At 39.0% G+C, this 24,588-nt stretch overlaps 2 protein-coding genes and 1 non-coding gene across 3 annotated transcripts; 2 read left to right on the top strand and 1 right to left on the bottom strand.

The window, feature by feature from the left end:
- Nucleotides 1-7,048: 7,048 nt before the first annotated feature.
- On the bottom strand, nucleotides 7,049-8,444 carry LOC101307695 (probable ADP-ribosylation factor GTPase-activating protein AGD11-like). The gene is made up of 3 exons (XM_004299481.1): nucleotides 8,295-8,444; nucleotides 7,843-7,938; nucleotides 7,049-7,737 (listed from the first exon to the last, which is right to left on the bottom strand). The coding sequence occupies exons 1-3, from the start codon at nucleotides 8,442-8,444 to the stop codon at nucleotides 7,444-7,446; spliced, it is 540 nt and encodes a 179-aa protein (XP_004299529.1). The 3' UTR covers nucleotides 7,049-7,443.
- A 3,629-nt stretch (nucleotides 8,445-12,073) lies between these two features.
- On the top strand, nucleotides 12,074-14,323 carry LOC101293309. The gene is made up of 6 exons (XM_004301202.1): nucleotides 12,074-12,445; nucleotides 12,613-12,675; nucleotides 12,758-12,859; nucleotides 12,996-13,061; nucleotides 13,508-13,586; nucleotides 13,760-14,323. Exons 1-6 carry the CDS (start codon nucleotides 12,074-12,076, stop codon nucleotides 14,251-14,253), a joined length of 1,176 nt encoding a protein of 391 aa, XP_004301250.1. The 3' UTR covers nucleotides 14,254-14,323.
- A 6,469-nt stretch (nucleotides 14,324-20,792) lies between these two features.
- Nucleotides 20,793-23,417, top strand: LOC101307495. Its single transcript, XR_184655.1, has 3 exons — nucleotides 20,793-21,929; nucleotides 22,407-22,489; nucleotides 23,234-23,417. It is a non-coding gene; the product is annotated as an uncharacterized LOC101307495 (transcript).
- The last annotated feature ends 1,171 nt before the right edge of the window (nucleotides 23,418-24,588 follow it).

Here is a 24,588-nt window from a genome sequence, read left to right as displayed (position 1 = left end):
GAATCTATTAAAAAAGAATGTTTTCTCCTTCTCTCTGTAGCTAGCTTGTTAATCATAATCTCAGTCTCTTCAATTCTACTTGGATTCTCAAAAAAAAAAAAAAAAAAATACTACTTGATTAGCTACATGAACTAGGCGAAGGAAACTGGAAAAGGAAAGGGAAATGGTGGATGTGATGATGGTAACAGTTCTAAATTCAGTCTTCGTTTCTGTTCTTTTCTCGGTCTATTTTACTTGCTTAGCCAAGATTGCCATGATTCCGTCTGCCACATATCGAAAGCATTGGAATCTTATGATCATTTGGAGTTTGAAAGAATGGAACGAAGATATCATCAAGCTTTCATTTGTATAGTTAGAAATGCTCCATGCTTATAGAAGTGGCATGCTAACTTAGAAAATTTTCTTCTGATGGGGAACTTGCATCATAACACACGTTATATTTCTTAGAACTTAATCATCTTTAGACATTTATTACGAATCTCTATTTGAACGCAAAGTACGTCTGTGTGAACGTAAAGTATTGACATCATAACACGTGTTATACTTTTTAGAATTTAATCATCTTTAGATATTTATTACAAATCTCTATCTCAACGCAAAGTATGTCTGTGTGAACGCAAAATATTGACCGACTAAACATCATGTACCTAATATATCATACGCTTTAAACTTCGTTCATACTTTTTGAAAATAGTGGTAGGCGGACTTAGAAAAAGCTCTAATGCAATCTTTAACCCTTCACTTTAGGATTCTTAGTACATCAAACCGAGAATCAAATGAGCAAAGAGCTAGAATATATCGATTTGGGTTAATAGAGACATATAGATAACACTTACAAGTTTAAACTTCCCCTCTCTGTTCTCTCAAACTTCAATCCAATGCTAGCTACTGATGATCGTTCAAGCATGGAGTCGTGGCTTAGGGGCTTTACTTATATAACCCTAACTATATATTAGCTTTGAATCTAGCTTGCTTAAACAAGAAAGCTCCTATATGGGCATATCCTTGGTGCTATTAGCTATGGCCCTCCATTACAAGTATGGGGTTTCGAATTTGATTGAGATCTCTTCGGAATATTGTCTCTCCAATAGTCACGATCCAAAGCTTCCCTCCTTTCTCCTTGCTCCTTTCTTCATCTCCTTTATTCTACTACACACATTACCTTTTCCAGACACCTTTCCCTTTCACTATAATTTTTTCTTCTTAATCCGACTTTGTCACGCTGAAGAATTTTTATCATAATATCACATCCTTTTATGAGTTTGTAAATCAAGTATTTTGATGGGAAGCTTCTATCGAGAATAATGTGAGGATTTTTAAATAAACGGTTAGTTGGGAATCATGTTAAGACACGAGTAAATCACGTCTTGTTTCTACTAAGAGCGTGAACGTGAACATGTATTATATATACTAATCATAAAGCGATGACAAATTAGTACACCTAGTGGATGTCAATCCATATTCCATACAGATAGAAAGAGATGACATATACATACATAGTCGTAGGAGGAGTTCATGGCGTTTAGAAATTTATGAGCAAAGGACAGAGAATTGTCAATAGTATCATGCACTTAGAAAGTTACAAGTTAGAACCTAACATAATTCAATCTGTTCAACCAAAACAGTGTTCCTGTGTTTCATTATCAGTAATGTAGAATGAACAAGCAGGATGATATCATATAGTATATACAACATGGGTTTTATGCATACAGAGCATGGCAGACCACACCAGAAATGAATTAAGGATCGAGTTCGTTCAATCTTCTTTAGTATTATTGCCAGTAAATTATTGCTCTCTGATAATGTTGGCTGTACGTTCTCAAATATAGCAGGGGACTGGACTTTACCATCCTCAATCATGTATGCCCTGCACCAAAACTGGCCGGGGATAAGGGTCAAGATGCCCCTCCATTGCTGTTTAGAAACAAATTCCAAGTGTTTGCAACTTCAATTTATTTATTTATTTTTTTACGGATAAAAACTAAAGTAATCCAGGCTGTGAATCTGTGATGAGAATTTAGGATATAAATTTAGTTCATTCTTGTTTTTCAATGCATGCTAATAAATAATATGAAAAATTTACTTTCTGATGGTTGCCTATGTAAATCGAACACCTAGAATCACCCTAGTATGAAACTATGAAGGCAGAGACATGTTTTGAGACGCATGCTTGACTTGTAAAGTAGATTTATATCTGCTGGTTTCTTTTTTTTCGTTTTCTTTTCTATATGTTAATTGAAAGTGTTCCACGGAAAACTGGAAAGGATCATCATGAGACCTGTATAAAGATGCGGATTTTCCCATTTTTATGTCTGCAAAGAACTCAATTATAATAAGCACCCATTCATGAAGACTCTGAACTACTACTTAATTTTTAAAGTCTTCATGTTGGATAAGACATCTGCTTAATTAGTTGTGACACTATTCGTTTCTCAAGCACCAAGTCAGATCATCCAGCCTGTTACACAAAATGAAGAACAGATCAGTTTCATTCTATTTACTAATTTTCTGTTTGTTTGAATAGATAATTCTTGGAAAAGAAAAAGATTGAAGAACAACTTGATCGAAACCGTTACATGGAGTGCGAATTCTTTGTATATGTGTGTCTAAACTTGTATGTTCAATTAAATCAAGCATGATAAACCCTGATACATAATGATCTACACGTCTAACTACGTATACGTACTCTGTTGATAACATATGGATGAGAAATGAGCAAATGTAATCCAGGTATATATTGATATCATTCACTTTCTGATTTGGAGGATAATATATAATTGTAGAGAAGAGAGATGATGAAAGAATCAATTGCTATATGATCGATTACATACCAAGAATCACAGAAAACCTCATTACAATGATTAATTAAGAGGATGGAGTTGAAGAAGAAGAAAACAAAGGAGAAAAACATAAAGAAAGAAAAGAGGTCGACGACGAGAAGCTAGAGGATATAAAATACTATGGTCCATGCACATTTGCACAATTGCACCGTCTACCTAAACTTTGAACATGGTTGCTCTAGTTTTTATGCTCGGCCAAAGAATATAATCAAATCTTTATATATATGGTCTCACGCACGCACGCACTTGTATGAAAGAGATCGAGAACCAAATTGCAAACTTTGCTTTAGATTTTTAGTCATTTAGTGGCATCAAGGCAGCTAGCTAGCTAGCCAGAGATGCCCTTCTTTCCAATTCTAAGTACTTGGAGAAAGAAAGGAAGAAAGAAAGAAAAAAAGAAAGAAAAGGGAGGACTTGCTACTCGACAATTTGAAAAACAAAGCACTAAAATTTGCAGAAGAAAAGGCCAGCAACATCTGTCTCGATCAGAAACCCAATATATACGAAGCATATATATTTGAGAAATGAAAAATAAAAAAATCTGGTTGAATCTTTATCATTTTAGCGTTTTCCTTTGTGGGTTGTGGGTAGCGTTTAGATTGTCTCCCACTAACATATGTTGGGTCGGCCCTTCCCAAGACATTGCTTTGTGATTTTGTCACGTCAGGATTCATATTCATCTCTAAACCAAAGCTAGGCCAGAGCTAGCTAGCTAGCTAGCTAATAGTTGATTGGTATTCCCTTTCCCTGCTGCCTCTTCAATTTGATTGGTATTCCCTTTCCCTGCTGCCTCTTCAATCTTCATCTCTCACTGTAATTCTTTTATTTTCTTGCATGTTTTCATGTATCGTAAGAGACAGAGAGAGACACACAGATACACAGAGGTGGGTTGTGTGGGTTTCTGCTTGTTTCATTCCTATGTTTGAAGAGATTCCCATCCCGAATCTCTCAGTCACTGATGAATTTGAAAGGGATAGGATATGCATCAAACATAGTATCATACTGAATGCAGTCTTTTCATTCTAAATATATGTTTGATTGTATAGCCCTAGTTTTGTACCGTACGTTCTCTGATGAAGCAAACTCTTACGTTCCTATATATACTAGTATGCATCAAACATAGTATCATACTGAATGCAGTCTTTTCATTCTAAATATATGTTTGATTGTATAGCCCTAGTTTTGTACCGTACGTTCTCTGATGAAGCAAACTCTTACGTTCCTATATATACTAGTGTAGAAGCCGTATTTATATTGAAATGATAGGGTTCGTATCGAGGTTTCAAAAGTCTTACTCTTTGATATTGTAAACATTGGTTGTGTCTTAAAAACTTCTTAATATAATTTATTCCACGTGTTTAAGATAAACTTGCTTCATTCATCATTTGTTTAATATATTGTGTTTGATTTGAATTGGTTTGAGAAATTTGCCCAACATTTATATTCATCATTTTGAAGAAGAATGAAAGAATTAGAACATCAACAAAGACATCTTGAGCCATTGCATTCACTTCCATCAGTGTTTCTCTTTTTAAAGGTGATTATGAATTGTCTAATATAGCACGTGAAACATGAATAATTAGATTCAATATCTCTTCTTATATTGAATTTCATATAAATTAATGGAGCATGCATAATGTACATTCCGCCACAAGATCATATAGTTCAGGGTATTTCAAAGTAGAGATCTCAGCATCTGTCATAAAAAAAAAAAAAATTAAATAAAAAAAAAAGACATCAAAAAATTCGAATCCCTAGCATAGTGATTAGTTGCTGATCGATCTAAATGAAATGCTGAATATATAACACCATAATACATAACTGGTAGCCATTACCTTAAAGCAAAAAGGATATGCAGTAAGTACTACTTAATTAATTAAAACACTGATAATGATAGTTAATTATCTGATTAGTATATATATTTGGGACCCCGCTCCACCCCATGCCACTGAGATTTCAATGGTTTTTGAAACAAGTTCATTTTGTTTGAAAGATGATCGATCACATAAAATGTGCGCAACTTTACCAGTTTCCTTTCCAGGTAATGTGTGAAAAGTTAAAATATATATGAACCCTAAACCCTTTCATTGATCTTCCAAAACGCCACAATGAGACTACGAATAACCTGACCCACACAGAAACTTCTATACCATCAATCCTATTAACGTCTTGAACTGAATGAACTCTATCGTTCTCTTCCCTACCTGCAATTCCACTGCTGCAAGTGCTTTGTTATCAGCATAAACAGAGTACGCTATATTGTTGTGTAAATATATATAAGATATTCTTGCTCTGGAGTTTTGATACTCCGGAGCCGGCTTATGAATCGATTAGATCATTGTGTTGAGTGTATAAAGATTAATCATTATTTATGGTGTGTCATTTGACATATGAGCTAACCGAAAACAGCAATCGGCTCATGAATTTCAATAATCCGGACTCTGGAGCAGTACTATATATCATCCAAGATATTTTACATGCATGAGATTCAGTGACATATACGGCAGACATGGATTAGTTTGTCCCATGCAACATGCCATTCACAAAGGACAAGCTAAACTGTTTGATTTGTGATCAAATCACAGTATCATACCTGCAAAAGCATCGTTGCATTATTAGCCATGAAATTAAGATACAAAGTTCAACTGTTTGATCCAATAGCTATATATAGATGGCATTGGCCTGTTTATCATTATTAGGCATGACTTAATGGGTTGATTAATAAGAGACAAACAAGATAAGACTGCATAATGGTACTGCATGTTTGGCCACCAAATACCCTCTCAACTATTAAGCGAAGGCTCAATCATCATCACAATAACTACTCTTGTAGTCTTGTTCATATTATCATAACTAACTTGAAGCCTTGACCCAACTCCAATTGCTGATGAAAGTGAGCTGAGTATCTGGGCCTCTTCGCTCTTATTGATATATTCTAATGCCAGAGCAGGCCCGAACCAGTAAGCACTTGATATAGCCCTTTTCAAATGAATTACTGGGTTGGAAGTTGTAACATTGTTCTATAGGAATGGGTCAATGCCACGTTTCTTTCCGGAAAACCAGAACCAATATATGGATCCGGATTCTCTGCTTGGATTTAAGTTGCTTAAATGTCTTATATATAACCATTAGATGAAATAAGGATGACATAAGAATGACATTGTGGTCTTAAATTGTACTTAATCCAATGTTAGAAGTCATTCAAGCAAAGTCAAACAATATAATTCTAAGTAGAGAAGCCAAATTAGATATGGAGGGGTAAACAGTGAAACCAAACAGCTGGATTCTCATTACCGTGAGCGTGATCAGCTAAATGCGGTGTGCGACGTAGTTGCCCCCCCTGTAAATATGTCAGAAAGCTATTGCTGTTTGATTCTCCAAGGAGCTGCATGTCATGTGTCTGTGAATATGTTGGTTTGCTTCAAAGATGGTCGGATTTTGGTTTGCTTCACACACACCATGTCAATATGTTCAAGATAGTACACACTTTTTTTACTTGCTATGGTCCCGTGAAGACGAACCACAGAGTTGTTTGATAAGTGGAAGAGATGAATTGCTTGCCATGACTGCTCTCAAAGAAAACATGAACAACAGATGTCATTCTCATAATTCAATATTTTGAATTTTAGGATACAGTAAACTCTCAAAATCTTTGCTATGATACCAGTCACATTTGATGCGAAAGGTTTGGCAATTTGATGCAGAATCAATTAGCTTTGGCTTTGTTATCGGTTCTATTTTGAGGAACATTGCCTAGCTAGGTAAGGTTTTTGTCTTGTCGAGATTGTTTCCCAGTCGCTAGTGTTGAGACTAGAATAAGAAAGAAGACGAGGGCAACTACTATAAACAGAGCTGGAGTTTGGTACGTGGTAGCATAAAAGATGGCTGAGAGTAGTATCACTTGATTGATTAGGTTTTTAAGCAAATAAGAAGATTTAGTATGATGATTCTTCATGAATCTTCAACACTACTCTTTGGCTTCGGATCACCTTCTTGCAACGTCTCTCTCATGGATCTCTGATAATATTCCCTCACAGCCCAGAGTCATCGCCCTTTTTTCTCGTATGATTCGTGCAGAAATCGATCGCAGAGAGACTGATTTTATTGAAAATATATATACTAGATGAACTCGATTTTTAAACCCTTCTTGTTAATCAATTTCTGGTAACAATTCATGAACGTAAGTGTTATAAACATATCCTATATATATGCAACAGAGCAAAGCAGAGTTCTGCATAAATTCTATCACCCATTGCGAAAGAAGGCTTATTATATTGCTATATAGTCTCCCATAAGAATGAGCTAGAAGCTTGAGATGTAACCAGCAACATGTGAAAGGGGTACATGCAACTCACTCAGTATTTTATGATAACAAGATCCCCAAATTGTTCAACCTATTTTAATGAGTTACAAGCTTAAAACCAACCATTAGTCGAATCAAAGTACAAGCATTGTTGATTCTGTTATACATATACATGAACAAACCAATCCAGCCATGAAAGAAAACCACTCCACTCCAAGTTGATTTCGGTTTCAGGTGGTAGAAGCTTGCAAGCAGCCCATATAATAAATAAGACAGAAAACATACATACAGAATGGTCATTCATGATAAGCCCTTGGAACCAGGAAGATCGATCCACTGCAACTGGATTTCAACTTCACCGCATTCCACATTTCTCAATCTGAGACAGAGATCTTGGATGACCTTGCCTTCGCTCCAGCGGACGCAGCTCTCCTCAGATAGGCAGTTTTGCCTGCAAGGTTGTACTCTTGTTATAATCGTGCCGCTTGGGATGCCTCCATAATCCATCTTCAATGCCTCAATATAAGGTACTATGTCGAACTCTGCATCCCCCATTTTATCATCCTTGCTGAACGTATCGTGATCATACACAGTCTACACAAAACAAAGAAACGAATTCACCATCAACAAACTGTTAACATTCTCCTTTATGAACAAATACTTAGAATGAATGAGATTGTTAATAGAAGAAGCAATTACCAGCTTGACTGGAATAGAAGGGTCCGTAACAGAAAGAGTAAGATCTTCATTCCACTCTGGATTAACATCCTTTTTAATCACACGAGTCTTCAGTTTCTGCATTTCATGATCAAAGTGGTCAGACTAAATCATACAGCAACAAACAAACCATTTCTGAAGCTGCAAAACACTTATCAAGCAGTTAAAGAATGAATCTTTATAGCAAAAATTGCAACCTTTTTCTATATTTCCAAAACAAGAGTCAAACTTGGTTCAAATCTCAAACAGGGTAACACAGAATTGCAATGAAACTGAAGCTATTCTAATCACCCATCTCCCTATTACAAATATAGCTAAAATCAAGAATCTTAATCTCTCCAAGGACAATCTTACATCTTACAAAAGAACAGAGTCTTATATTTCTTAACGATGCAAGAACAACAAAGCACCATGAATCAAGAACAGTGGTGTACCTGTTTGCCCATCTTGATAACGATGTAAGGATCGCTGCTACGGACGTCGCGGACGGCGAGGTTAACGCCGCGCTTGACGCGGATGCGGAGAAGACCGAGCAGATTCTCCATGAGAGATTTCGACCCTCGACCACCAGGTGAGTCCGTCATCCTCCCTCCCTCTTATATAATCACAGATTTAACCTACACCAGTAAAAAATAACATCAAAATTACCCAACCTGGTTAACATAAGAATCCAATCAAGGAAGAAAGATGCATAGAAAGGAAGAAATCGGAGTGGGGGCCCACCGGGATAGTACTAGGAAAGAGAGGGCAGCAGTCAGCAGATGATCTTTCTTGTTTTCTTCCTGTTTGGTTGTTTTCTGGGGGAGGTGAATTATTTTTTACTCTGTGTGTTTTTTTACTGTGGTGGGGGGAGGGAGATTGGGTGGAGGGGAAAGGGAGGTGAAAAGGGTGTGGTTTTTTTATTTTTACTGCTTTTGGGGGAGGGGAGGGAGGTGACCGGAAGTTCCGGTAGGGAGTTGAGGTAGGCAATGGACGAGATTTAATTATGGGAGTTGACTGGACAAAGATGTTGTGGCTCGTTATTCTCGGTGTCTTAACGCCGGTCGTTAATTTTGTCGTTAACGTGCCGGCGTCACTCCCCATCCCTACAAATATAGTCTCGGCCGGTGCTATGTCACATAGCCCATGTGATCCACGGACTCTTCTTGTATCGTTGAATCATAATTATTTCAAACCAATGAAATTATTGTATAATAATGTTTCTGATTAAAATTACTTAATAGTTCATGTTAACAATAATAATATTTGAACAGGGAAAATCCCCATCGGCCCTAATTTCAGGGAAATTTTTTCCCACTAACAAAATTAGATTTAAGAATTCCCAAAGTTTAGCCAAATTTTTTCCCATTAACCAAATTTTTGATCTTTTAACTATTTTTTCTGACCTAAGTACCCTTCATCACTCTTCTCTCTCTCTCTCTCTCTCTCTCTCTCTCTCCGAGAGTTGCTTCCGAATCCCGGCAGATGTCCAGTCGTCTTCCTCGCCGTCGTCGAGGTACCCAGGCCGTTGTCGTCCACCATGTCCTAGATCGGCTTCTCCATCTTGATTTGGAATCGGTCCAAGCTCGCTAAACCACTACCACCGAATCACGACAATCCGACGGCGACTCATCCTCCACCGTTCCTCGATCTTATCAGCTGCCAACTCCACGACCTCAATTCGGTTGAGTTACCGTCGAGTCCCACCGAGCTAAACCCACCCTCTCCAACCTCACCAAGCTCTCCTTTCACCAGAACCTCTTCGAAGACGCTGCCGTCGAGCCGATCTCTGCCTGGATTGCGCTTTCCAGCCTCGAGGTTTGTACTCAATCAAATTTTGTATACAACTTTTTTTGTGTGTGTGAGATGAATTTGAAATTGAGTGATGGAATTGGTGCTAAGAGATAATATGCTGAAGAAGATACCTGAAATTGTTTTGTTTTAGTTTCATTGTGAGATTTTGATTAGGGATCTGTAGGTTTTGATTACGCTTATATTTTTGTTGTGAATTGTTGTTTTGTTATGGTGATTTGGTTTGTTATGCGTTTCAGATTAGGTGGATTTTCGGGTTGAGTAATTCAAGTGGTGTTTTGTTTGGATGAATGGATTATGAATATGTGATTATGGATTAACGGTTCATTCCCTTGATTTGATTGTTAATTATTGAATTTGGATTTGGATTCAGGGTTATACTGGCCCCAATAGGTCTCTGAGAAACCATATATTCCCCCTATATACCATCTTTCATGTATATTGCATCCAATAGGAGATCCTACTGACCCAAATAGGAGGTCTTACTGACCCCACTAGGTGGTCATACTGCCCCTAATATAGACTTGTTACAAATGACTGAAGCACACAATTAAGTTCAAGGGTCCTACTGACCCCAATAGGTGGTCATACTGCCCCTAGTAGAGACCTGTTATAAGCGACTGAAGCACATAGTTAAGTTCAAGGGTTATACTGCCCCTAGTAAGAGGTCCTACTGACCTCAATATGGACCTGTTATAAGTGACTGAAGCACATAGTTAAGTTCAAGGGTTATACTGCCCCTAGTAAGAGGTCCTACTGACCTCAATAGAGACCTGTTATAAGTGACTGAAGCACACAGTTAAGTTCAACGGTCATATTGCTCCCAGTAGGAGGTCCTACTGACCCCAATTGACCCCATGACGAACCCCCTATTGCCCCCAGTAGACCCCCAGACATACCCCATGCATATTGCCTCCAAAAGACCCCCATACTGCCCCTTAATATACCCCCCGACAGACCCCCCTACTGTCCCCAATAGACCCCTATTGCCCCTAATAGATCCCCTAGCTTTCGTCGAAGTTCAGTCAACAGTTGTCGGAGCCCCGTCAACGGTCGTTGGAGCCCGGTCAACAGTCGTCTGAGTCTGGTCAACTGCGCCCGGAACCCAGTCAACGTCATTGGTTGTGGGAATCCGGTCATAAAAACTTTATTTTATAATAGACTCTTATGATGGTCTATTGTAGTTTTTTTAATTTATTAAGGGTATAATTGTCTTTTTGCTGTTTAAGTTGGTTCTTGGGAATTTTGAAATCTGATTTTGTTAGTGGGAACATAATTCTTAAAGTTAGAGCTAGTGAGCATTGTCCCTATTAAATATGTCGGTTCATGAAATCAGAACAAAGCTAGAATAATTTTACTGACTTATGTCACAACATACTAACAATGATGAATCTGATCAAACTCACCTTGCGGAACGAAGCCTCGATAAACCAACAAAGTACCTCATATTGTTGAGCAGTATCGCCGCACTGCCTTAAACTTTCGAGTGGTCAGTTTCTATTTGTTGGAGAGACTATCATCCATGGCTATGTGCTTTTCATTCCTGGCTTTTGATAAGGGTTGAAAGTGAACTTAGTAATTGCACCAGTAAAAGCCTATATCAAATGAGGGTCTGTTATAAAAACCAATTCAAGTCAAAGAAAAATTCAGTCCATTCTTCTTTGTATAGACATGAAAACAATTATAGTAAAAGATTATAATATAGTATTTTTGATCAGTGCATTAGAACATTTCCAATTATCAGACTTGATTTCAAACTAACATACTGAACTATTATAATACTCTATCTATTATGTTGATGGCCTTATCTTGTATATTTCTTAATCTCACTTATTGAGACATGTAGTCCATGACATTGATATAAGCCATTTAATTAGTTTGGCACAACAAATACACAAGGTTGTTCTAACTTCTAACTGCTTCTATTTTAAGTGGATCAGAATTTATGACTAGTCTCCAAAAGATGAATTCAACAAAGAAGTTTGAGCGACTCTCAATGCACCTCAATATCAATCACTACTAGTGTTTCTCTACTTTCTGTTGACAAAGACACAACATACTATTGCAAATTGAAAGCTCATCCATTTTTTCCTAAATTTTGTTCCACATAATTTGTCAACCCCCATAAAGTTCATGAGTACAATGTCCTTTAGGCCAATTACACATTTTCACATTCTTCACATGTATGGTTCTTCATCTACCCTCATATTCATCCTAAAAATTTCACAAGAATCCTATTGCATCACAATCTTATTTATTGGGCCTTTTATCCAGTGTCCAATTATTTGGGCCCACCCCAACCAAATTGGGCCATAGACTCCAAGCCCAGTTTATCCAATACAAAACCCGACCCACTCCAAAACCAAACCCCACAGAGACCCCCACTTCACCATTCCCGCGCTTCCACTGTGAGCAGTACCATATGGAACCCTGGGAAGAACAACTCGACATAAACGACGACGTTTCAGAGCTCCCATCCTTCTCTCTCCGCCCTTGCAACCACCGCGCTTCGTCTCCTTCCCCAAATCCCCAATCCAAACCCTCCTCTTCATCTCCGCCCCTTATTCCAGGACCCGCTAGCGCCGTTCAGGCCGCGATGCACCGCCGCTCCCATACCCACTCCGACGAGCCGGTTCCGACGCAGGAGTTAAGGAGAGTCGTCGAGAACGGAGATGAGGAAGACGACGATTTCGCCGCCGATTCTTGGCTCCGCGCTCTCGAATTCGGAGGCGGCGGCTCTCGGACCCCTTTGGGCTCCATCAAGAAGGGGCTTGACACTCTCAGAGTAGCTAAGGTATTTCTGTTACGTCGTCGTTTTGGTGTCAATTGGATTTTGGGGTTGAAATTTTAGAATTGGGAGTCGGTATTAGGCAAATTAGGTTTCAAAGATTTCAGCTTTGTTTATCGATTGAGTAAAAGTCACTGATTCATGTGATGTTATGTGTTTTGCTGGTTGATTAGGTTGTTGCTATGATCAAATCTTGCACCCCAAATGGTCTTGGTGATCTCATGTTGACTTTGAAGGTGACTTTGTTGGTCTCATCTTACCAGATTTGCTACCCCGACTTTTCAGTTAAAGCAATGTGGCTGATATTTTGGGCTTCAGGATCCTACAGGTACAATTGGTGCTACCATCCACCGCAAAGCCCTTTCCGAGGGAGAGTTTGGGAAGAGCATTTCTGTTGGTGCAGTTTTGGTTCTGCAGAAGGTGTGGGATTCTAATGTCTCATTTACTGTTGGAATTTCATGTTTTCTTAAGCGCTGATTATATTTAGTAAATTGTGATTTAGATACTGATGCCGTAATCAGCAACATGGGAATGACTAATGAATGCTTTTTATCAGGTGGTCGTGTTTTCTCCCTCGCGCTCTGCTTGTTATCTTAATGTGACTTTGAACAACATTGTCAAGGTGTGTGCTTTTTTGATCTTGACAATTAGTAGAGTGATGTATGTTTTAGGCAAAGTGACTTAAGAAAGGCATGTTTGATTAGTTACTTAGCAATATGTCTAGAGAGTCCGGCCATCCATTTTTCTCATCACTTTGCTTGAGGTTTTACAAGGTTGCTATTTGAGGATTATATTCACTTGGATCAGTTGGATGGATGTGTAAGATGAAGGAAAGCTCTAAAATACAGATTTCACAAACCACGTTTCTAGGGCACTAATATTCTTCTTACATTGTTCTCCCTTTCTTTAAAAAATCTTAGCAATTTGAAGATTAATATAAGATCTTATATTTCTTGTTTGGAGCTGGTCACCAACCAGATACATACTCACACCACGTCGCCATGTACATGCTTTCCGTTTTCTTGTTATTTCGATTGAAGTTTACTGATGAATTGTTTCAATTTACAGGTAATTTCCAAGGACAGTGGACTTCTTGCCACAAAAGAATTTCCAATTTCACCAGTCAATACTCCTGCTCCCATCAGTGGTAAGTGAACCTTATAATTAGATGAAATTCTTATATTCTGGCTGCTTGTATTACAGAGAAAAGTTGCTTCTCTGATTTAATGTTGCCTGTGGGTGCTAGAGATGAGATTGTACATGAATTATTTTGTTTCTCAGTAAAACTTAATTGTTTGTATTCTTTGTTCTTTGCGGCAGAAAGTAGTAAAACGTTACGGATGGCACAAGAAACATCCCTCACGGCACAAAGTACACAGCGAATCATGAAATATCTGAGACAAAATACCAATGTGACTGGGAGTGAAAATACTGAGAAGCATATGGAAGTTGGCCACACGGCACCTGGAAGGATTTTATCTGGTCATGCCCACTCTGCAAGCCAATATGCTGCTGTAGAGATGGAACCTTCATTGGTGGAAAAGGCTATGCCTAATAGAATCAATAAAATGTCAGTTAGAGAAGACGTTATTGATACCGAATATCTAACAGGGGTAGCTGAGGAGATCAGAATGGCTGAAGAGGACAATTCATCAAGCATCAGCCAATGCATTAGTGGTTCAGCAAACTCAACTGAGATTCCTGATAATCATGGGAGAATAACAGGAGCAAAACGGCCAAGGCAGCCACTGAGCTTAACAACTGCACTCCCAGACTATACAGAAGAACAACTAAATCAGTTTGATTTTGACTGATGCTTTACCTTGATACCGTGTTGCTTAGAATCATATTAGTAGGATGTTATGACCTAAATTCGACTCCAAGGCTTGTAAATAGGATGCATCAGACGTTATCATTTTGTTTTGATGTGCCTGGAATACAAATTGTGGAGTATGAAATTGATCACCTTGTATTTTTGCTTGTATGCCTTGGTAATCACGCAATCACCTTTTGTATGAAGGGCGCCAAACTGGAATTAGGTATAGACTCTATATAATAGGATTCCAGAGTTAAAACTTAAAAGAGAAGAGGGATAAGAGATAGAGTGAGAGAGATGTGGAGACCGATATTGTTCACGGCGCCGGAGGCTAATGACGTGTTGATGCAACTCGAAACAATTGATTGGGGTGAAGATCGCTCTAGACATCACAACAGCCATCAAGATGATTGATAAGTTCCTCCAACAATACAAGCAATGATTTTGGTCAGCAATGATCTTTGAGATCAGCACTGCAATCAGAGAAGAGCTTCTAAAATCTAGGAACTTGATTGACGTCGACTTGGTGTTGGGATTTTAACCCATGAACGAACCAAGATTCATGAATAGGCACACCCAACAACACCACAATAAAGCAGAATAACAAACAAGGTGTTTGAGCCCAGTGGATATTTCGGTCCAAGACTAAATTAATAGTCTCGGACAATATTTGGGCCAGTACCTGTGGCCCTAAAAATAAAGCCTGTTAAGGGCGCGAGCTTTAGAGGCATGCGAGGTGGGTTCCTATGTGGACTGTAACACCTCGCGGGATAAGGAAGTCTTCAGTGTTTGAGTTCCCTTCGAAAACTATGAAGTTTTCGATAAGCAAAGGGTCAGTACCTATGACCTAAGCGAAGTCTACCTATGCAATTGGACACGTGTCATCCAGTTGCTCAGTTCGCAAACAAAACGAGTCCTTGTGTAACTTTGGTAACAGAATCCTACTTAGGTTGTGGGATTGCATTCTTATCAGTTAATTACGAACCTCTATATAAGGGGGGTTCGGGGATCAGTCAAACACACAATCATCTCATACAAACAACTACAAACCTTCGAGCTACTCGAAACCTAGACTCTAAAGCGCATTTTGCCTTAGCTTTATAGAGCCCGCTGGGTCTCGCTTTTGCCTACTGCCCAATTATTTGCTTTGCTCGCCACATACGCGAGTATCGATAGCAGACGAATAGGAGGATTGCTCGTAATCCCTCGTCCGCAAGGTGGCACCGGAGCCCTTTCGTTTGATTAGAAGTTAGTACCAGCGCATCTTACGTTTTGCGTTCGCGCGGTGGCATGCCCGCACCATTCACTCTTTACTTTTGGAACGGCTGAGTTATCTCTCTATCCATGCTGAGGATCATGACCAAAACACAAGGATGAAAAGAACAGTTGACACGAGATTTAACGTGGTTCGGCAAATTTCTTGTTTACATTCACCCCAAGATATTGCTCTTTCACTATAAGAGTAAAATTAGTACAAGATACATGAGTTAAATCTCATTACCCAAATCTCAAACCCTTGTACACCCTCACTCGTAGAATACCCAAGATCCCTATATCTCACCTAAGAGAATTTCTCTCAGCATTTTTTTCTCTCAGTCTCTCACACTCTCATGCACAACCAACAAGCTTACTTCTATGTTTGTGAGATGCTTACTCCATGCAAACTTGCTTGCATGCTTCAAATGGTTTCCATGCAGCCAATTTATAGGCAACATCCATTCATGTGAAGAAGGCATTGCCTTTTTCTTCCCTCCTGTTACAAAAGCAGGAGCACACCATTGAAGACTACCTCTTTACCTTCAAGTTCTACATACATCATTTAAAGCTATATATCATAGCTAGCTATTCACCGAGTCAATATTTGCTGCATCACCTTTTGCATAGTTTCTAGTAGACCTCTTAGCCCGGCCCTACCTTAAATTTTAGGGCTTAGGGTAGGGCCGGGTACGGCTTTGACTTGGTCAACAAAATTTAGAGCCGGGGCGGGCAAGGGCTTGCATAGCCCATTTCGTTAGAGCTAATAGGGCTGGGTAGAGCCGGCATTTTGAATAAGGCTAATAAGGCCGAATTGGCCAAATATGACGTTAGTTTGTTTACAAAATAAATTTATTAGTTTTGAATATTTTTTTTCTCAAAAATTACCTTAAGGGATATATGTGATACAAGACCCTATTTTTCATCATGTTTAACATACATATACATGATATTTAACTTAAGACATCTAGAATTATTAATCTAAGTAGTTATATTCATATATCTCATTAATTATATTCACTAAAAATCAATTGTTATTTAACAAAGCAAAATAAAAACTAAAGAAATAAAGCTTACAAAATAAATTATAAAAAAGAAGGTTAGTTGTATTATATAAAAAATAAGAAACATATTAAAAACAATAGAAAAATAAAAAATGGAAAATGCCCATTCCAATTATTCTTATCAAAACCAACATTACCCTTAACCTAATATCATCTCCTCAACCTTCCCGATCTACATTGTCTTATCCTCCTTCTCTCTGAAAACTCTCTCTCTCTCTCTCTCTCTCTCTCTCTCTAAGATCACCGCTGCCTAAATCATCTCCTCCACCATCTCCATCTCCTGTAACCTCGTCCTCGCCTACCGCACCCTTAAGAAGCTCGAGATCGACGGATGACGAGTACGAGGGCAGCCTCGAGCCACCGGCGAGGACTTCTCCGTTGAGCCCGGCAAGAACCTCAATTCGGCGAGATAGGACCAGATCCACAACCGATCCGGTGTCGGCAAGTGCTCAGATCTCGCGCTCTACGTCTTCATCTTCTTCGCCTGCCTCTTCTCGATTCTCTTATTCCCTTACGCCTCCAGCACCGGCTATAAGAGCGCCTCATCCGCCGCGAAAGCTCCTTCGCTATTCTACCATGGAGACTCCCCCACCGCCTTCTCTAAGTCATTTTGGTTCCAACGGAACTTCCTGCTTCTCTATCCCCTCGCCTTAGGTAAAAAACTACTTTGAAAAAGTTAGGGTTAGGGTCTTTGAGGTGTTAACAATGGTGAGTCTTCTCCGGTTAAGGTCTCGATAGAGACAGCGGCTGATAGGGACGGGATCTCGATAGGGGGTTGTAATCTTGTTTTTACTAGGGGCCAACAATTTTACTAGGGGTCAGTAATATTAGTTTTTTAGTAAGGGCCAGTAATCTGGGTAACAAATCAATTTATTTACTAAGAGTAAGTAATCACTATGGATGGTTACTGCGGTCAGGAATTAATTATTGAGGGTCAATAACATGTTAACTAGGTGTTATTGGGGGTCAGTAACCCGATTATTTTCTGGTATTTCTTCTTTTCTATTACATTAAGCTGAAACAAGTTGATTATTGGGGGTCAGTAACTGATTATTGGAGGTTAGTTACCAAGTTCTTGGGGGTTAGTAACCGAGAAACTGGTGACCGGAATCCAACGACCGGAGAAAATATGAATTATTGCGGGTCAGTAACTGATTATTGGGAGTTAGTAACTGATTATTAGGGGTCGATCAGTAACTGTTATTAGGGGTCAGTAACTGATTATTGGGGGTCAGTAACCAAGTTATTGGAAGTCAGTAACTGAGTTACTAGTGACCATAATCTGGCGATCGGAAAAAATCCGAGTTACTAGGGGTCAGTAACTGAGTTACCGGTGATTGGAATCCGACGACCGGAGAAAATATGAGTTACTGGAGGTCAATAACGGCGACCGAAGAAATTTCTGTCAACCGGTGACCGGCAACGGGAGTCCGACGACGGGTGACCGAAGTTCAATGACGGGTGACCAGAGTTCGGTGAGGTTCCGGCCAAGTATTCTCTCTCTTCCACTTTCTCTCTCTATACATATTGAAGTGGTGAGGGTAAACTTGTCTTAAAAATATATAAATTTTTTTTTTTATTATGACATTAATAAAGATTTGTGTATTTGGACATAAAAAATGTTACCTTATTTTGGAATGGGCTAATGAAAAAAATTATTATTAGAATGGGAAATAAGAGATTTAAATTAGTATTAAATGAATATTTTTCCAAAAAGAAATTATTAGGGCCTCAAGGGGAGGTTTTAAGGGCCGAGCTGGGCTTGGCCCTTAAAGGGCTCAATACCCTTAAATGGCTCAATAGGGTAGGGCCGGGTTTTATGTGCTTGACCCTTACCCTACCCTAATTGAAAAAGGCTTGGGCCGGCCCGCCCTAACGGAGGTCCGGGTAGTGCTTCGGCCCTATAGGGTAGGGCGGGCTAGGGCCGAAGGGCCAAATGATGAGGCCTAGTTTCTAGTTGCATGAGAATGAACACCATCAAGACACCGACAAGGCACATCCCATCAACCAGGTTCAAATCTAGACTATTTTAAATCCTTACAATTATTACGAACCGCAATGAGAAACGAGATATAATTACCCATAGTTCGAAAACGATTTTAATAGCATTAAATCACTTATTTAGGATTAATTAAACCTCGAAATTACCGTGTGATGGATGGTTACTTGTAGTGAAGCATATAAGTGGCCGCGACGTCGGTTTTGAAGCCATAACAGATATCGAATCAGATTCTTGTGTTGGTACAAGCTCATCCTTTTGCAACTATAGGGTTTTGCAGGAAAGTTAAAGATAAGGAAATATGCAAAAGTATGAAACATCACATCATTCACAGAAATTAAAGTACGCAAACACATAAAGTCAAAATCCATCACATATGCTAGTAAAGTAATCACAAAAGCTCCGACAAGGCACATTATTCCATCAACCAGGTTCAAATCTAGACTATTTTAAATCCCTACAATTATTACGAACCGCATTGGTAAACGAGATCTAATTAGCCATAGTTCGAAAACGATTTTAATAGCATTAAATCACTTATTTAGGAATAATTAAACCTCGAAAATTGCCGTGTGATCGATGGTTACTTGTAGTGAAGCATATCAGTGGCCGCGACGTCGGTTTCGAAGTCACAACAGATATCGAATCAAATCCTTGCGTTGGTACAAGCTCATCCTTTTGCAACTTTGTTTTTGTTCCCTCGATCCGATCGGTTTGGTGGTTTGTTGCTCTTAGGGAATTGTAATTTTTTTTTTTGGGTTGAATAGGGAACTGTAATATATTTTAGTTTAATATCCTTGGAAAAATAATAAGATGTGTTAATGCATGTCATGCATCAACTTTGTCCTAAAGTTGTAAAATGAGTGAAAGAAGACCATCTAATAAGAACAGTTACATAGAAACTTACGCTCTAGGGTTGGAGAAGCTTGTCGGCGTAGTCATCTCTAGTTCTCGTCCGGTCGGCCGCGATGCGGCGCTGGCGCAGGTCTCCGACCTCGTCGGCGTGCGTCATGTGCGGTCGGACGAGATGTGTGCTTGGTGATCTCGTCTGGTAATCGCAGATTGGGGTGGAATGGGGTCATGGTTCTTGGATTCCAATTTAGGGCGGTGTCTGCAAGGGGAAGAGGAGCACAACAGAAGGGGTATGGCTGTGTGGTGTCGGTCGAGATTCTAGCTGTGTTGATGTGTGGCGTTGGTCTCTGTCATCGGAAGAGGTGTGCAGCAGTTTGGGTGGACGATATGGGTGCTGTGAAGACCGGCAATGGTTATCCAATTCTTGTTGTCTCTTGTCATCAAGTATGTGGGCGCTTGGGTGTTGGGGGTGTGGAGGTGGAGGGTTGCTGCTGCGCGATTCCTACTGGTGGGGCTTGTTCATCTGTGGTCGGGGCTCGTCAGCGGTGGCGGAGTGGTGTATTCAAAGACGGGATGGTAACGGAGGACCTGCATATTTTGTCTTGGGCTGGATCTAAGAATTAGGCCCTCTTTGCCCTATTTCGAATATGGGCTTGTCTTATACCATGAATGGTTTGGGCTCAGGGTTTTACCCTAGGTCTATTAAGGTCAATTTATTTGTTTAATGTTGTTTTTTACTTATGTTATTTAGTTTGTTCTTGCTTTTTGCAAGTAATAAGTCCCTACAGTTGTTGTGTGGGGCTAGTCGGGCTCTTTACCTGTTGTGCACTCAAAGTGCCTTGTCTACTCTAGGTAGGCGGCGAGTTCCTTGCTTCGTCAAATGGTCGTTGCTGCCTAGCGGTAGGGTGAAGCTGAGTGTCGTCCGATTTATCTTCCGACGGCAACATAGCTGGAAAACTGATTTAGAATTGGATATTAAGATGTGTAAGCGTGTTACATATTTACTGATCTTTACAGGATGTCATCGCTATATCAAATCAAATAGAGTCGTCATTAGAGCAGTACTTTTTGCTAGTTGGTGCTTGTTTGAGTATATGAGTATTGTAGAGGTTTTTGATATTATTTCAGGTCTTTGTAATTAGGGGTTTAGGCTTAATGTCCTCCCCTTGTATTCAACAGTTTCATTAATCGAAGTTTGAAGGCAGCCACACCAACCTTTTATTCAAAAAAAAAAAAATTGTAAAATGTGTAACGCCCCGTACCCAATTTTTACATATTTATTGGGTATTTTACGAGTTACTAAAGAATTTATCTATACTGGATTACTTGATAATTTAACGCTCGATTTTCGAGTTTTTCTAAAAATGTCAAATTCTCCCTTTTAAAGTCTTGATGTCGTAGTTCATGTCGACACGAGTTTTCGGGGGTCTTCGGAGTATTTATTGGAGTTTGAGTTATTTTTTTTACGTTTTATCGAAGGTTTGGTAAAAGAAAAATAATTTTATGAAATTAGAAAATAACTTTTAATCTGGGCCATCAGATCAATTAGGGTTTTGATCTGGGCCATTGATTTAAGTTTAAAAATGGAAGAGAAGAGTTGACATTGGAACAACCCACATTTGGGCGTTGACCCGAGCCTAGCCCTCTCCCTCTTCCTCTCCGGCTGCCTCCTCTGCTCCGGCGTGGCGTCGCCAGCTCCGGCCGCCGCACGCCACGAAACCGCCACCAATCTCTTCCTCTCCTTCTTCTCTTCAAAACCCAGTAATCAAATTCTACAAACAACCTCGAATTCTTGGAGATCGAAATCAAGGGTGCTCCACTGAGTTCACCGGAATCCGGCGAACTCCGGCGTCGCCTTTGATGACAGGTATTCTCTCGTTCGCCTCTCTTCCCTCTTCCTTTCGGTGTCTTCCTCTTCCTCTTCTTAATTCAAGCTCTAACTTGAAAAACTCGATGTTCTGACTAAATTGGGATTTCCGGCGAGCCATCGCCATTGACGCCGACGAGGCTGCTCGGTGCTCCTCCTCTCCTTCCTGAAGTGGCATCGATCACCAGGGAGCCAGTACTAGGTTATATGGAGACAAGGGGTGTTTCTGCTGCTGTGTTGGAGGAGACCCGAACTCAGATTTCCGGCAAGGAAGTTACTGCCGGCGAGGGGAAGCTTTGGGACGCCGCTGTTGTTGTGCTGCAGCGAAGTAGGGGGCTGCTTGTAGGTTAGGTGGTGGTGAGAGGTCTCTGCTTATCGATTGAGGGTGAAGGTTGGTTGAGCAGAGGGCAGTGTTGATGTCCATCGGCAGATTTGATGGCAGGGGTAAGTTTATGTACTTTCAAATGTATCTGAGTTGAGTGGGATGCTTGAGTTTGGAGATGGTTTATGGCTGATTTTGTTATTTTGGTTGTTGTATGTCAATAACTTGGGGATGAGAGGATATAAGGAGACTATGGCAAAATTCCGGCAAGTCACCGGATTCCGGCGAGGCAACAGTTCCGGCTGAATCCGTGAAGGTAGTTTATCGACTTTCCTTTTTCTTTTAAGTTGTGGTTTATGGTTTAGGAAAACCTGCCATATATTGGAAGTTTCTATTTTAGGAAACTTTCCATTTATGGAAACCCTCTTTGGGTGCCCTTAGTAAATTTGGGTGTGAAGCTGTGTAGAGAGGAAATGATGGATTTGTTGGTACGGTTTATTGACATGCATGAGCGTAGGGAACCATAAAATAATTTTGGTAATATGAATATTGTCCATAGTAACTCTAGAATTTACATCAGATTACTATGTGATGATTTTGGAGGTAAATTGGTTGATGTGTTAAAGGCTTGGAAATTGTTGGCGACTTCGATTACAGGTTAAGGTTTGGTTTGGAACCGAATGAATTATAGTTTATTTTTAACGTAGGTCAAACCTGGTCAATACCTAGTCAAACTAGAAAAAGGGGTCGAGGTTATAGTTATATTGAAGGGTCTGACCGATTTGTTCTACAGCTTATCGATTGACTCGAGAATGTGAATAGTTGGAGGCAGCGTTTGAGGAGTATTCCGAGCATTGGAAAGCTTAGGCTTAACCTGTGAGTGGACTTTTGTTTTAAATATTATGCAGGCTATGGTTCATGGTTGACTAATTTCTTTTGTTGGAGCATTTAACATAATTTTATTTTGACGATTTTATTTATTTTGGAGAGTTACTGAAAATGGGATTTTTCGATGAATATTATTATATATTTATGAGGAGAGTATGTATATAAATGCTAGCTAGCCATATGTGTCTGTCCGCCTTAATGACGTAGTATATAACCGCATTATGGTGTGACGTGAGCTTTAGACGTGAGCGTAGTAGCTTTATATGAGTGTTTAATTCATATAGGGGTATAGACACATTTATACACCCGTCCGTCCACTTTAATGGAGTAGTGTAGCACCGCATTAAGGCGTGACGTGAGCGTTAGACACAAGCGTAGTAGCCTTGTATGAATTTCTATTTTTCTTATATTTTCATAAGAATTCATACAAGGAGTATGGACGTGTGTAGATACATACATATATTGATTTATATTATTGAGTTTGAGAGGCTCAATATTTTATAAAAGTGGACTAGCGAGGCTAGTCGCGTATTTCAGTATTTGCCAATTTCTGAGTTAAGAGTTTTGCTATTTACTGCGTGCATCGAAAATTTCCGAAGGAGATTAAAATGGGAAAGCGTAAGCCTTATTTATGTATTTGTTTCATTAAACTTTATTTTTTTGTCCACTCACTCTAACGTTTTTCAAATGCTTCTCCCTTGGGCCATTCGGTTTTAAATGCCCAAATTGCAGGATGACTTAGTTGAGATCGGGCGTACATGAAGACGAGATATAGTCTATTTTATAGCTTATGCCTATTTGTATATTGTTGTTTTTTTCTTTCAATATTAGAGTTGCTCTGAACCTATATTGTTAGTTGTGGACTTATATTTAGTTTAGTATTTGAATTTGGGAGATGTTGTGTATTTGGGGAGCATGAAGGCTCCAAGAGTATATAAGACTGGAGATGAAATCTTGTTAGAAGTGTTTGCAGGTATTTTTTTAGGAAGGGTTGTCTATTTTCAAAAGAGGTTATGCCGAATTTTTGGTAAAATTTCCTTTGGAGGTGGTCTCCTTAGGGTTTACTTCGGGTTTCAGGGTGAAATTGGAGGTGGGTCTTGACAAAATGAGTTTTTAAAGTAGTAATATTTGTTGTAATAGGAGTTCTTAAAGTTGTAAAATTTTATAGTCACAACATTAATCATCATGTTTCATTAAAGTGATAAAATGTGTGCTTAAAGTGGTAATATCGAGTCCTCAAAGTAATTAAAAAAATTGATACAACTTTGAGGACTCATGTTACAACTTTGAGAACTCAATTTTTACTTTAAGGACACATGAGGATTAATGTTGTAACTATAAAATTTTACAACTTTAGGAACTCCTATTACAACTTTGATGACTCAATTACCATTTTAAGGACACATGAGGATTAATGTTGTAACTAATTTTTTTTTTACAACTTTAAGGACTTATATTACAACTTTGAGGACTAATATTACTCTAAGGACTCAATCTACAATTGTGGGACAAAGTTGATGCATGACATGTATTGACACATCTTAACATCACCCATATCCTTGATGTTCATGATATATTCTATTTTTTTTTGTTTTTGTAACAATGATAGATGTATTCATGCTTATGGTTTACATGTACGTACATGTATGAAGTTTTATGTTACATTTTTATACATGTACTCTCATAAACCAGATCAGGCCAGTTTATGGGATCATTTGCTTACATTAAAGCCTACTGCTATTGATCCATGGATCATGAGATTTTAACAATATACTAAACCTTCTGGTGAAAAAGGAGGTTCCCAAGTCACTACTACTTGTATGATTCGATTTCAAGACTTCTTGAATCAAGCTGGTTTGGTTTCACTATCAGTTACAGGAAGTTCCTATACTTGGGACAATAAACAACATCATGATGCTAATATTTGTGAAAGGTTAGATAGAGTTGTGGCTAATATCATGGCTTATTGCTTATTTATTTGAGTGATCCACAATCAATTAGGAATGACATAATCTTAATCATTGTTCGACTAGGATTAATATCCTAATATCTTAACCTGGTTTGACGAATAATGCCTATTTGGTACT

The sequence above is a fragment of the Fragaria vesca genome, linkage group LG5, assembly GCF_000184155.1.
Source record: "Fragaria vesca subsp. vesca linkage group LG5, FraVesHawaii_1.0, whole genome shotgun sequence".
Lineage (NCBI taxonomy): Eukaryota > Viridiplantae > Streptophyta > Magnoliopsida > Rosales > Rosaceae > Fragaria > Fragaria vesca.
This window is presented reverse-complemented; position numbering and strand designations above follow the sequence as displayed.

What these genes read in the sequence shown, in the direction of transcription:
- LOC101307695 (XM_004299481.1), bottom strand. Translation starts at nt 8,444, where the DNA reads ATGACGGACTCACCTGGTGGTCGAGGGTCGAAATCTCTCATGGAGAAT. An exon ending in TTATCAAGATGGGCAAACAG is followed by an intron (nt 7,939 to 8,294) that starts GTACACCACTGT and finishes CATGAAATGCAG; the next exon opens with AAACTGAAGACTCGTGTGAT. An exon ending in CTTCTATTCCAGTCAAGCTG is followed by an intron (nt 7,738 to 7,842) that starts GTAATTGCTTCT and finishes TGTTTTGTGTAG; the next exon opens with ACTGTGTATGATCACGATAC.
- LOC101293309 (XM_004301202.1), top strand. Translation starts at nt 12,074, where the DNA reads ATGGAACCCTGGGAAGAACAACTCGACATAAACGACGACGTTTCAGAG. An exon ending in ACACTCTCAGAGTAGCTAAG is followed by an intron (nt 12,446 to 12,612) that starts GTATTTCTGTTA and finishes CTGGTTGATTAG; the next exon opens with GTTGTTGCTATGATCAAATC. An exon ending in CAGTTTTGGTTCTGCAGAAG is followed by an intron (nt 12,860 to 12,995) that starts GTGTGGGATTCT and finishes GCTTTTTATCAG; the next exon opens with GTGGTCGTGTTTTCTCCCTC.